The sequence below is a fragment of the Homarus americanus genome, unplaced genomic scaffold, assembly GCF_018991925.1.
Source record: "Homarus americanus isolate GMGI-L3 unplaced genomic scaffold, GMGI_Hamer_2.0 scaffold1024, whole genome shotgun sequence".
Taxonomy (NCBI): Eukaryota; Metazoa; Arthropoda; class Malacostraca; order Decapoda; family Nephropidae; genus Homarus; species Homarus americanus.
The window spans coordinates 1,236,292-1,248,523 of record NW_024715228.1 but is presented as its reverse complement, the minus strand read 5'-3'; the positions used below and the strand labels follow the sequence as shown (position 1 = coordinate 1,248,523).

General features: G+C 49.7%; 2 protein-coding genes across 2 annotated transcripts in view; both read right to left on the bottom strand.

Annotated features, from left to right (window-relative positions):
• The window catches only part of LOC121855242 (cip1-interacting zinc finger protein-like), a 35,834-nt gene that overhangs the window by 15,573 nt on the left and 8,029 nt on the right, over window positions 1-12,232 (bottom strand). The gene's annotated exons all lie outside the window — the stretch shown is intronic.
• LOC121854881 (mucin-19-like) lies at window positions 1,736-11,689 on the bottom strand. The gene is made up of 8 exons (XM_042349691.1): window positions 10,514-11,689; window positions 9,810-10,241; window positions 7,984-9,681; window positions 7,707-7,811; window positions 6,005-7,600; window positions 5,810-5,960; window positions 2,508-5,590; window positions 1,736-2,467 (listed from the first exon to the last, which is right to left on the bottom strand). The coding sequence occupies exons 1-8, from the start codon at window positions 11,687-11,689 to the stop codon at window positions 1,736-1,738; spliced, it is 8,973 nt and encodes a 2,990-aa protein (XP_042205625.1).

Below are 12,232 nucleotides of genomic sequence, written 5' to 3'. Positions count from 1 at the left end.
CCGCTTTTTGTTAGGGGAGGAAGGGTAGACGCGCTGGGATGGAAAATTAGCGGGTGTTACGCTTGTGAACATATGATACAAAAATCACTTGGATATCTCATGAAGTAAGATGCATTATACAGAGGCCTACAATATTTTGGTTCCTCTACGTTATACTCGTATATATCTTTCTTCCAGAATCCTGTTAACAGTCAAAGAGAAGGATGGGTGTAACGGACTTAGATAAGGGGTGAGAGAAAGTTGCGGTACATAAGCTGAAATAGGACTAACGGGGCACAGGTAAGGTAATTAATCGGTCAAGAGTAAAATTCTTAAAAAAAAAAAAAAGCTTCACGATTTTCCCCCAAACTGAAGATGTAAGCATATTTATCAACTACAACACATATTTAAGACCCAAAATGGCGTCAAAACTATACTGAAACTCTAAACTACACCAGTAAATATATCTTATGGAATTCTGATCACCAGTTAGGGTTAAACAAAATAAATGTACGGATCTTTCAGGAACTCGATCCTTTGTTGCTATGCGAGTCTGGATTCTCTGGAATTCCCAAGTCATGGTATAGTGGCCGCAACCCTCACCGATGGGCCTACAAGATTTTATCGATCAGTCAGGGGTTATATATCACGTGATGATATTTGAGCGTGTACAAGAGCTGCCAAGGTTAATTCAATTATTCAATTTCGTATCTAAAAATTCTATTAATCTACTTACAATAATAAATATTTACTATATCTAAATAACGTTGAAAATATCCAGAAATTTTTCCCGTTTTGACATTCCAAACATGTTAAAAAAAATGACCCCATCCACCTAAGAATTTCATCATCATCATTTCAGGCCTATATTTTTTCTGTCCAATAACCATAATATATTTTAATCGTAACTTCAAGATATAATGTACCACCTTAGTGAAGATAGTTTACAAGTGGATATATTTATTAAACTTCTCCCTCACTCACAACTATAGTATCATCATCGTCATCACTGGAATTCCAACATCCATCAACACTTAGTTTAAGAATAGTCAGTCTTAATCTGGTAAAAACATGAAAAATCTTGACAAAATGTGACCCTTGTTTACAATGCCTCTCCACACACACTGAGAGCAGCTTCACCGTGTTCGTCACTATCCTCTTTCATCTCTACATCAAGCCAGAGTATACCCAGATCCAAGCCTTTAACAAAAAAAAAATCCCCTTGAATACTTTTCAGTCATAAAATTATTTCAATATAAATAAAACACTGTAAAGTCATCACAGGTATAATTTAAAAGATCCTAGTTTATGAGAACAAATTATAGGGAACCTTGACTCTTTGTAGAGGCCTTATAGGCTTAGTGAGTCTTGTCTGAACATAGGTGGGTCACATAGCTCGATAAAAATAATGACTCAAAAGGCGGTCAGGTTCTTCATCATGACATTGTTCTTAATATACATCAGGAAAATTAAAAAATACATATATTAAAGCACTCAAGGATTTTATTTGCTCATTCTTTTCAATAGTGTGTTACAGTATGAACGCATAATGATAGATCAATTCTATCTCAATTTCTCCTCTCCCCACCCCTGTAATTATAGCGTCACTCTTTATCTCCCTCCTTCTATCTTTGTCTGTCTGTCTCCGTGAGTCTCTGTATGCACTGTCTCTCTGTCTGTCTATAACACATTTAAATCTACCGTTCGCCTTGGCTCTCTTTCCCTTACAGGACAAAATAGCGCTCCACTGACTAAGCTACGACACTACACACCGCTTACTGGCCTTTTTCACTTCAGTCTTCTGTTTGTCGTCTTCTGTTGGTGTGGTCTGTTTGTCGTCTCCTGTTGGTGTGGCCTGTTTGTCGTCTTCTGTTGGTGTGGTCTGTTTGTCGTCTCCTGTTGGTGTGGTCTGTTTGTCGTCTCCTGTTGGTGTTGGTGTGGTTTGTGTCTCCTGTTGGTGTCTGTTTGTCTCTCCCTGTTGGTGTGGTCTGTTTGTCGTCTCCTGTTGGTGTGGCCTGTTTGTCGTCTCCTGTTGGTGTGGTCTGTTTGTCGTCTCCTGTTGGTGTGGTCTGTTTGTCGTCTCCTGTTGGTGTGTCTGTTTGTCGTCTCCTGTTGGTGTGGTCTGTTTGTCGTCTCCTGTTGGTGTGGCCTGTTTGTCGTCTCCTGTTGGTGTGGTCTGTTTGTCGTCTTCTGTTGGTGCAGTCTGTTTGTCGTCTTCTGTTGGTGTGGTCTGTTTGTCGTCTCCTGTTGGTGTGGTCTGTTTGTCGTCTCCTGTTGGTGTGGTCTGTTTGTCGTCTTCTGTTGGTGTGGTCTGTTTGTCGTCTCCTGTTGGTGTGGCCTGTTTGTCGTCTCCTGTTGGTGTGGCCTGTTTGTCGTCTCCTGTTGGTGTGGCCTGTTTGTCGTCTCCTGTTGGTGTGGCCTGTTTGTCGTCTTCTGTTGGTGTGTGGCCTGTTTGTCGTCTTCTGTTGGTGTGTCTGTTTGTCGTCTTCTGTTGGTGTGGTCTGTTTGTCGTCTACTGTTGGTGTGGCCTGTTTGTCGTCTCCTGTTGGTGTGGCCTGTTTGTCGTCTCCTGTTGGTGTGGCCTGTTGGCCTGTCTCCTGTTGGTGTCCTGTTGGTGTGGTTGTCGTCTGTTGGTGTGGCCTGTTTGTCGTCTCCTGTTGGTGTGTGTTTGTCGTCTCTGTTGGTGTGGCCTGTTTGTCGTCTCCTGTTGGTGTGGCCTGTTTGTCGTCTCCTGTTGGTGTGGTCTGTTTGTCGTCTCCTGTTGGTGTGCCTTGTTGTCGTCTCCTGTTGGTGTGGCCTGTTTGTCGTCTCCTGTTGGTGTGGCCTGTTTGTCGTCTCCTGTTGGTGTGGTCTGTTTGTCGTCTTCTGTTGGTGCGGCCTGTTTGTCGTCTCCTGTTGGTGCGGTCTGTTTGTCGTCTCCTGTTGGTGCAGTCTGTTTGTCGTCTCCTGTTGGTGCGGTCTGTTTGTCGTCTCCTGTTGGTGTGGCCTGTTTGTCGTCTCCTGTTGGTGTGGCCTGTTTGTCGTCTCCTGTTGGTGTGGTCTGTTTGTCGTCTTCTGTTGGTGCAGTCTGTTTGTCGTCTTCTGTTGGTGTGGTCTGTTTGTCGTCTTCTGTTGGTGTGGTCTGTTTGTCGTTGGTGTGTGGTCTGTTTGTCGTCTTCTGTTGGTGTGGTCTGTTTGTCGTCTCCTGTTGGTGTGGTCTGTTTGTCGTCTCCTGTTGGTGTGGTCTGTTTGTCGTCTCCTGTTGGTGTGGTCTGTTTGTCGTCTTCTGTTGGTGTGGTCTGTTTCTCGTCTTCTGTTGGTGCGGTCTGTTTGTCGTCTGTGGTTAGTACGGATACTTCATCTTCTGTTGATTCTGCCTGTTCGTCGTCTCCTGTTGATTCTGCCTGTTCGTCGTCTTCTGTTGATTCTGCCTGTTCGTCGTCTCCTGTCGATTCTGACTGTTCATCGTCTCCTGTCGATTCTGCCTGTTCGTCGTCTCCTGTGGATTCTGACTGTTCATCGTCTCCTGTTGATTCTGACTGTTCGTCGTCTGTTGATTCTGACTGTTCGTCGTCTCCTGTTGATTCTGCCTGTTCATCGTCTTCCGTTGGTGCAGCCTGCAGGTCATCGCTCCCTGTTGGTCCTGCCTGCTGGTCAGCGCTCCCAGTTGGTGCAGGCTGTAGGTCATCACTCCCTGTTGGTGCAGGCTGCAGGTCATCACTCCCTTTTGGTGTAGCCTGCAGGTCATCACTCCCCATTGGTGCAGCCTGCAGGACGTCAATCCCTTTTGGCGCAGCCTGCAGGTCATCACTCTCTATGGGAGCTGCCTGAAGGTCATCACTCCCAGTTGGTACAGCCTGCAGCTCCTTACTCCCTGTTGGTGCAGCCTGCAGGTCACCACTCCCTGTTGGTGCAGCCTGCAGGTCATCGCTCCCTGTTGGTGAAGCCTGCAGGTCATCGCTCTCTGCTGGTACAGCCTGCAGGTAATCGCTCCCTGTTGGTGCAGCCTGCAGGTAATCGCTCCCTGTTGGTATAGCCTGCAGGTAATCGCTCCCTGTTGGTACAGCCTGCAGGTAATCGCTCCCCGTTGGTTCAGCCTGCAGGTCATCGCTCCCTGTTGGTTCAGCCTGCAGGTCATTGCTCCCTGCTGGTGTAGCTTGTAGATCATTACTCCCTGTTGATGCAACCTGCAGGTCATCGCTACCTGTTGATACAGCTTGTAGATCATTACTCCCTGTTGATGCAACCTGCAGGTCATCGCTACCTGTTGGTACAGCCTGCATGTCATCGCTCCCTGTTGGTACAGCCTGCAGGTCATCGATAACTGTTCTTGTAGCTTGCAGGTCATCACTCCTTGCTGGTGAAACCTGCAGATCATTACTCCCTGTTGGTTCAGCCTGCAGGTTATCACTCCCTGTTCGTACAGCCTGCAGGTCATCACTTCCTGTTGGTGTAGCCTGCAGATTATTACTCCTTATTGGTGCAGCCTGCATGTCATCGCTCCCTGTTGATACAGCCTGCCGGTCATCGCTCCCTGTTGGTGCAGCCTGCAGGTCATCAATCCCAGTTGGTTCAGCCTGCAGGTCAACGATAACTGTTGGTGTAGCTTGCTGGTCACCACTCCCTGTTGGTGCAGCCTGCATGTCATCGCCCCCTGTTGGAACAGCCTGTAGGTCATCACTCGCTGTTGACGCGTCCTGCAGGTCCTCGATAACTATTGGTGCAGCCTGCAGGTCACTGCTCCTTGTTGGTGTAGCCTGTAGGTCATCGATAACTGTTGGTGCAGCCTGCAGGCCATCGACAACTTTTGATGCAAACTCCAACTCATCACTTCCTGATGGTGCAGACTGTAAGTCCTTACTCCCTGTTGACGCGGCCTGCAGGTCATCACTCCCTGTTGGTGTAGCCTGCAGGTCATCACTCCCTGTTGGTGCAGCCTGCAGGTCATCAGTCGCTGTTGGTCCAGCCTGCAGGTCATCACTCCCTATTGGTGCAGCCTGCAGGTCATCACTCCCTGTTGGTGCAGCCTGCAGGCCATCACTCCCTGTTGGTGCAGCCTGCAGGTCATTGCTCCCTGTTGGTGCAGCCTGCAGGTCATCGCTCTTTGTTGGTGCAGCAAGCAGGTCATCGCTCTTTGTTGGTACAGCAAGCAGGTCATCGCTTCTTGTTGGTGCAGCCTGTAGGTCATCGCCCCCCGTTGGTGCAGCCTTGAGGTCATTGCTCCTTGTTGGTGCAGCCTGTAGGTCATCACTCCTTGTCGGTACAGCCTGCAGGTAATCGGTAACTGTTGGTTCAGCCTGCAGGTTATCACTAACTGTTGGTGCAGCCTGCAGGTTATCACTAACTGTTGGTGCAGCCTGCAGGTCATCGGTAAATGTTGGTACAGCCTGGAGGTCATCACTAACTCTTGGTGCAGCCTGCAGGTCATCATTAACTGTGGGTGCAGCCTGCAGGTCAAAACTAACTGTTGATGCAGCCTGAAGGTCATTACTAACTGTTGGTGCAGCCTGCAGGTCATGGCTTCCTGTTCGTACAGCCTGCAGGTCATCGGTAACTGTTGGTTCAGCCTGCAGGTTATCGGTAACTGTTGAAGCAGCCTGCAGGTCATGGCTTCCAGCCTGCAGGTCATTAACTGTTGGTTAGCCTGCAAGTCACCGGTAACTGTTGGTACAGCCTGCAGGTCATCGGTACCTGTTGGTGAAGACTGCAGGTCATCGGTACCTGTTGGTACAGCCTGCAGGTCGTCGGTAACTGTTGGTACAGCTTGCAGGTCAACGTGAAGCGTTGTTCAGCCTGCAAGTCATCGGATCCTGTTGGTGCAGCCTGCAGGTCATCGCTCTTATTGGTGCACCTTGCAGGTCATCGCTCATTATTGGTGCAGCCTGCGGGTCATCGCTCTTTGTTCGTGCAGCAAGCAGGTCATCGCTCTTTGTTGGTGCAGCACGCAGGTCGTCGCTTTTTGTTAGTGCAGCCTGTAGGTCATCGCCCCAAGTTGGTACAGCCTGCAGTGGTGGTAACTGTTGGGTCAGCCTGAGTTATCACTAACTGTTGGTAGAGTCTGCAGGTCATCACTAGCTGTTGGTGCAGCCTGCAGTTCATCACTAACTGTTGGTGCAGCCTGCAGGTCATCACTAATTGTTGGTGCAGCCTGCAGGGCATAACTAACTGTTGGTGCAGCCTGCAGGTCATCGGTAAATGTTGTTAGAGCCTGGAGGTCATCACTAGCTGTTGGTACAGCCTGGAGGTCATCACTAGCTGTTGATACAGCCTGCAGGTCATTACTAACTGTTGGTGCAGCCTGCAGATCATGGCTTCCTGTTCGTACAACCTGCAGGTCATCGGTAACTGTTGAGTAGTTCGCAGTATAATTAACTGTTGATACAGCCTGCAGGTCATTACTAACTGTTGGTGCAGCCTGCAGATCATGGCTTCCTGTTCGTACAACCTGCAGGTCATCGGTAACTGTTGGTTCAGCCTGCAGGTTATCGGTAACTGCTGAAGCAGCCTGCAGGTCATGGCTTCCTGTTGGTACAGCCTGCAGGTCATTAACTGTTGGTACAGCCTGCAAGCCATCGGTAACTGTTGGCACAGCCTGCAGGTCATCGGTACCTGTTGGTGTAGACTGCAGGTCATCGGTAACTGTTGGTGCAGCCTGCAAGCCATCGGTAACTGTTAGCACAGCCTGCAGGTCATCGGTACCTGTTGGTGTAGACTGCAGGTCATCGGTAACTGTTGGTGCAGCCTGCAGGCCATCGCTCTTTACTGGTGCAGCCTGCAGGTCATCGCTCTTTGTTGGGGTAGCAAGCAGGCCACCGCTCTTAGTTGGTGCAGCAAGCAGGTCATCGCTTCTTGTCGGTACAGCCTGCAGGTTATCGTTAACTGTTGGTTCAGCCTGCAGGTCAGCACTAACTGTTCGTGTAGCCTTCAGGTCAACACTAACTGTTGGTAGAGCCTGCAGATCATCACTAACTGTTGGTGCAGCCTGCAGGTTATCGGTAACTGTTGGTAGAGCCTGGAGGTCATCACTAACTGTTGATACAGCCTGAAGGTCATCACTCCTTGTTGGTACAGCCTGGAGGTCATCACTAACTGTTGGTGCAGCCTGCAGGTCATCATTAACTGTTGGTGCAGCCTGCAGGTCATCATTAACTGTTGGTAGAGCCTGGAGGTCATCACTCCCTGTTGGTGCAGCCTGCAAGTCATCGCTCCCTGTTGGTGCAGCCTGCAGGTCATCGCTCTTTGTTGGTGCAGCCTGCAGTTCATCGCTCTTTGTTGAGGCAGCCTGCAGGTCATTGATCTTTGTTGGTGCAGCCTGCAGGTCATCGCTCTTTGTTGGTGCAGCAAGCAGGTCACCACTCTTTGATGGTGCAGCAAGCAGGTCATCGCTTCTTGTTGGTGCAGCCTGTAGGTCATTGCTCCTTGTTGGTGCAGCCTGTAGGTCATCACTCTTTGTCGGTACAGCCTGCAGGTTATCGGTAACTGTTGGTGAAGCCTGCAGGTCATCACTAACTGTTGATGCAGCCTGCAGGTCATTACTAACTGTTGGTGCAGCCTGCAGGTCATCGGTAAATGTTGGTAGAGCCTGGAGGTCATCACTAACTGTTGGTGCAGCCTGCAGGTCATCACTAGCTGTTGGTGCAGCCTGGAGGTCATCACTAACTGTTGATACAGCCTGAAGGTAATCACTCCTTGTTGGTACAGCCTGTAGGTCATCACTAACTGTTGGTGCAGCCTGCATCGTCACTTACCGTTGGTGCAGCCTGGCGGTCATCACTAACTGTTGGTGCAGCCTGCAGGTCGTCACTAACTGTTGATGCAGCCTGCAGGTCAAGTGGCTTCCTGTTGGCAGCAGCCTGCAGGTAACGGTAACCGTTGGTTCAGTCTTCAGGTTGGTCGGTAATCGTTGATGCAGCCCGCAGGTCATGGTCGCGCTGGTACAGCCTGCAGGCTATTAACGTTGGCAGGCCTGCAGGTCAGTCGGTAACTGTTGGTACAGCCTGCAAGTCATCGGTAACTGAAAGGTACAGCCTGCAGGTCATTAACTGTTGGTGCAGCCTGCAAGTCATCGGTAACTGTTGGTACAGCCTGCAGGTCATCGCTAACTGTTGGTACAGCCTGCAGGTCAACGTGAAGCGTTAGTTCAGCCTGCAAGTCATCGGATCCTGTTGGTTGAGCCTGAAGACCATCGGCTCCTGTTGGTGCAGCCTGCAGGTCATCGCTCTTTGTTGGTGCAGCAAGCAGGTTATCGCTTCTTGTTGGTACAGTCTGTAGGTCATCATTCCTTGTTGGTATAGCCTGCAGGTTATCGGTAACTGTTGGTTCAGCCTGCAGGTCATCACTAACTGTTGGTGCAGCCTGCAGGTCATCACTAACTGTTGATAGAGTCTGCAGGTCATCACTAACTGTTGGTGCAGCCTGCAGGTCATCACTAACTGTTGGTAGAGTCTGCAAGTCATCACTAACTGTTGGTGAAGCCTGCAGGTCATCACTAACTGTTGATGCAACCTGCAGGTCATTACTAACTGTTGGTGCAGCCTGCAGGTCATCGGTAAATGTTGGTAGAGCCTGGAGGTCATTACTAACTGTTGGTACAGCCTGCAGGTCATGGCTTCCTGTTGGTAAAGCCTGCACGTCATCGGTAACTGTTGGTTCAGCCTGCAGGTTATCGGTAACTGTTGATGCAGCCTGCAGGTCATGGCTTCCTGTTGGTACAGCCTGCAGGACATTAACTGTTGGTACAGCCTGCAAGTCATCGGTAACTGTTGGTACAGCCTGCAGGCCATCGGTACCTGTTGGTGTAGACTGCAGGTCATCGGTACCTGTTGGTGTAGACTGCAGGTCATCGGTAACTGTTGGTACAGCCTGCAGGTCATCGGATCCTGTTGGTGCAGCCTGCAGGTCATCGCTCTTTATTGGTGTACCTTGCAGGTCATCGCTCATTATTGGTACAGCCTGCAGGACATTAACTGTTGGTGCAGCCTGCATGTCATCGCTAACTGTTGGTACAGCCTGCAGGTCAACGTGACGCGTTAGTTCAGCCTGCAAGTCATCGGATCCTGTTGGTGCATCCTGCAGGTCATCGCTCCCTGTTGGATCAGCCTGAAGATCATCAGCTCCTGTTGGTGCAGCCTGAAGATCATCAGCTCCTGTTGGTGCAGCCTGCAGGTCATCGCTCTTTGTTGGTGCAGCAAGCAGGCCACCGCTCTTTGTTGGTGTAGCAAGCAGGTCATCGCTGTTTGATGGTGCAGGAAGCAGGTCATTGCTCTTTGATAGTGCAGCAAGCAGGTTATCGCTTCTTGTTGGTACAGTCTGTAGGTCATCATTCCTTGTCGGTACAGCCTGCAGGTTATCGGTAACTGTTGGTGCAGCCTGCAGGTCATGGCTTCCTGTTGGTTCAGCCTGCAGGTCATCAACTGTTGGTGCAGGCTGCAGGTCATTAACTGTTGGTAGAGCCTGCAGGTCATCACTAACTGTTGGTGCAGCCTGCAGGTTATCGGTAACTGTTGGTAGAGCCTGCAGGTCATCACTAACTGTTGGTGCAGCCTGCAGGTTATCGGTAACTGTTGGTACAGTCTGTAGGTCATCATTCCTTGTCGGTACGGCCTGCAGGTTATCAGTAACTGTTGGTTCAGCCTGCAGGTCATCACTAACTGTTGGTGCAGCCTGCAGGTTATCGGTAACTGTTGGTGCAGCCTGGAGGTCATCACTAACTGTTGGTGCAGCCTGCAGGTCATCACTAACTGTTAGTAGAGCCTGGAGGTCATCACTAACTGTTGGTGCAGCCTGGTCATAACTGTTGGTGCAGCCTGCAGGTCATTAACTGTTGGTGCAGCCTGCAGGTCATCACTAACTGTTGGTGCATCCTGCAGGTCATCGCTAACTGTTGGTGCAGCCTGCAAGTCATCGCTAACTGTTGGTACAGCCTGCAGGTCATCGGTACCTGTTGGTGTAGCCTGCAGGTCATCGGTAACTGTTGGTGAAGCCTGCAGGTCATTACTAACTATTGGTGCAGCCTGCAGGTCATTGCCAACTATTGGCGCAGCCTGCAGGTCATCGGTACCTGTTGGTGCAGCCTGCAGATCATCGGCTCCTGTTGGTGCAGCCAGCAGGTCATCGGCTCCTGTTGGTGCAGCCAGCAGGTCATCGGCTCCTGTTGGCGCAGCCAGCAGGTCATCGGCTCCTGTTGGCGCAGCCAGCAGGTCATCGGTACCTGTTGGCGCAGCCTGCAGGTCATCGCTAACTGTTGGTTCAACCTGCAGGTCATCAGCTCCTGTTGATACAACCTGCAGGTAAGCGCAAATTGTTAGTTCAGCCTGTAAGTCATCGGATTCTGTTGGTGTATCCTGAAGGTCATCATTCCCTGTTGCTTTAGCCTGCAGGTCATCGGCCTCTGTTGGTGCAGCCAGCTGGTCCTCACTCACCGGTGGTACACTGTGCTGGTCCTCACTCACCGGTGGTACACTGTGCTGGTCCTCACTACCGGTACACTGTGCTGGTCCTCACTCACCGGTGGTACACGGCTGGTCCTCACTCACCTGTGCTGGTCCTCACTCACCGGTGGTACACTGTGCTGGTCCTCACTCACCGGTGGTACACTGTGCTGGTCAAGTGTTGATACACCTTCGTCGACTATGATTGATGACAGATACTGTTCCCGGTCGTGTGTGAGTGAAGACAGCCCTTGGTCACAACACACGTCATTTATCACTATGGATGGGACTGGCTTTTGGGTGACTTTGTTGCCCCGTGTTACCATAAGAATTTGGTCCTCTCTGGCTGCAGCTTCAACTTCGTCGTTACTGGTTTCAGCTTGAACCTCGTCTGTTCGGACTTCAGCTTGAACCTCGTCTGCTCGGACTTCAGCTTGAACCTCGTCTGCTCGGACTTCAGCTTGAACCTCGTCTGCTCGGACTTCAGCTTGAACCTCGTCTGCTCGGACTTCAGCTTGAACCTCGTCTGCTCGGACTTCAGCTTGAACCTCGTCTGCTCGGACTTCAGCTTGAAACTTCCTCGTCTGCTGCTCGGACTTCAGCTTGAACCTCGTCTGCTCGGACTTCAGCTTGAACCTCGTCTGCTCGGACTTCAGCTTGAACCTCGTCTGCTCGGACTCAGCTTGAACTTCAGCTTGAACCTCGTCTGCTCGGACTTCAGCTTGAACCTCGTCTGCTCGGACTTCAGCTTGAACCTCGTCTGCTCGGACTTCAGCTTGAACCTCGTCTGCTCGGACTTCAGCTTGAACCTCGTCTGCTCGGACTTCAGCTTGAACCTGATCTTCACTGGCTTCAGCTTGAATTTCTTCTCTGACTTCAGTTTGAACATCATCCATTTTGGCTTCGGATTGATCCTCGTCCATTTTGACTTCTATTTGAACACTGTCTTCTCCAAGTTTAATTTGAACCTCGTCTTGTTTGACTTCCGTTTGAACCTCGCCCGGTTTGACTTTAGTTTGACCTTCGTTTTCTCTGACTTCAACTTGAAGCTCATTCTCTCTGTCTTCAGATTGAATTCCATCCTCTCTGACTTCAGTTTCAACCTCGTCCGGTTTGACTTCAGATTGGCCCAAGACGTCTTTGACTATAATATGATCCTTGTCCTTCATGACTTCACCTTGACTCTGGCGATCTTTGGCGGTAGGTTGGCGCTGGTCGTCTGTGACTTCAGTATGACTAGGGTGACCATTGGCTGCAGCAGGCCAGTCGTCTGTGAGTGCCGCCCGTTGTAGCTGGTCCATCGCTGGTCAGTTCTGGCCGAGTGGAAATAAATTAATCAATGTATTTTAGTTTTTTAAGTAATGCAAGTCACTGGGATGCGAAGTAATACTCTCTGAACGATTAGATTAAAATTTGGTATTTAGCAATTATTTAGGATTATCCAGTCAACGAGGGATTATCTAGCCATAATTAGCTTTAGTCAATGGATTTTATTGTGTATTTCCAAGGTGGAATCAGCCAATCTACGTGTGATTTCAACAATCTGCCAGCCTATGGATGAATTAAATAAATGTGCAGCGGCGATTTCAGTGTTTTCGTGTTCAGTTCAATTTTCAATTATAATTGTTTATTCCTTGATAGAGGAAGCGGGATCCTAGTGCTGTCACTAGGTACCCCTGTACAATGACACCAGAAGCATCTGGCAAGTGTGACAAGTATATACAGTATAAATATTATAAAGGGGCTTACTAAAGCCTAAGGAAGGAAGGATATTCCTTTAACACATAATCAATATTATTTACAAAATATCTGGCCAGTATGGGGAGGATCATCGTGTCTCCGTC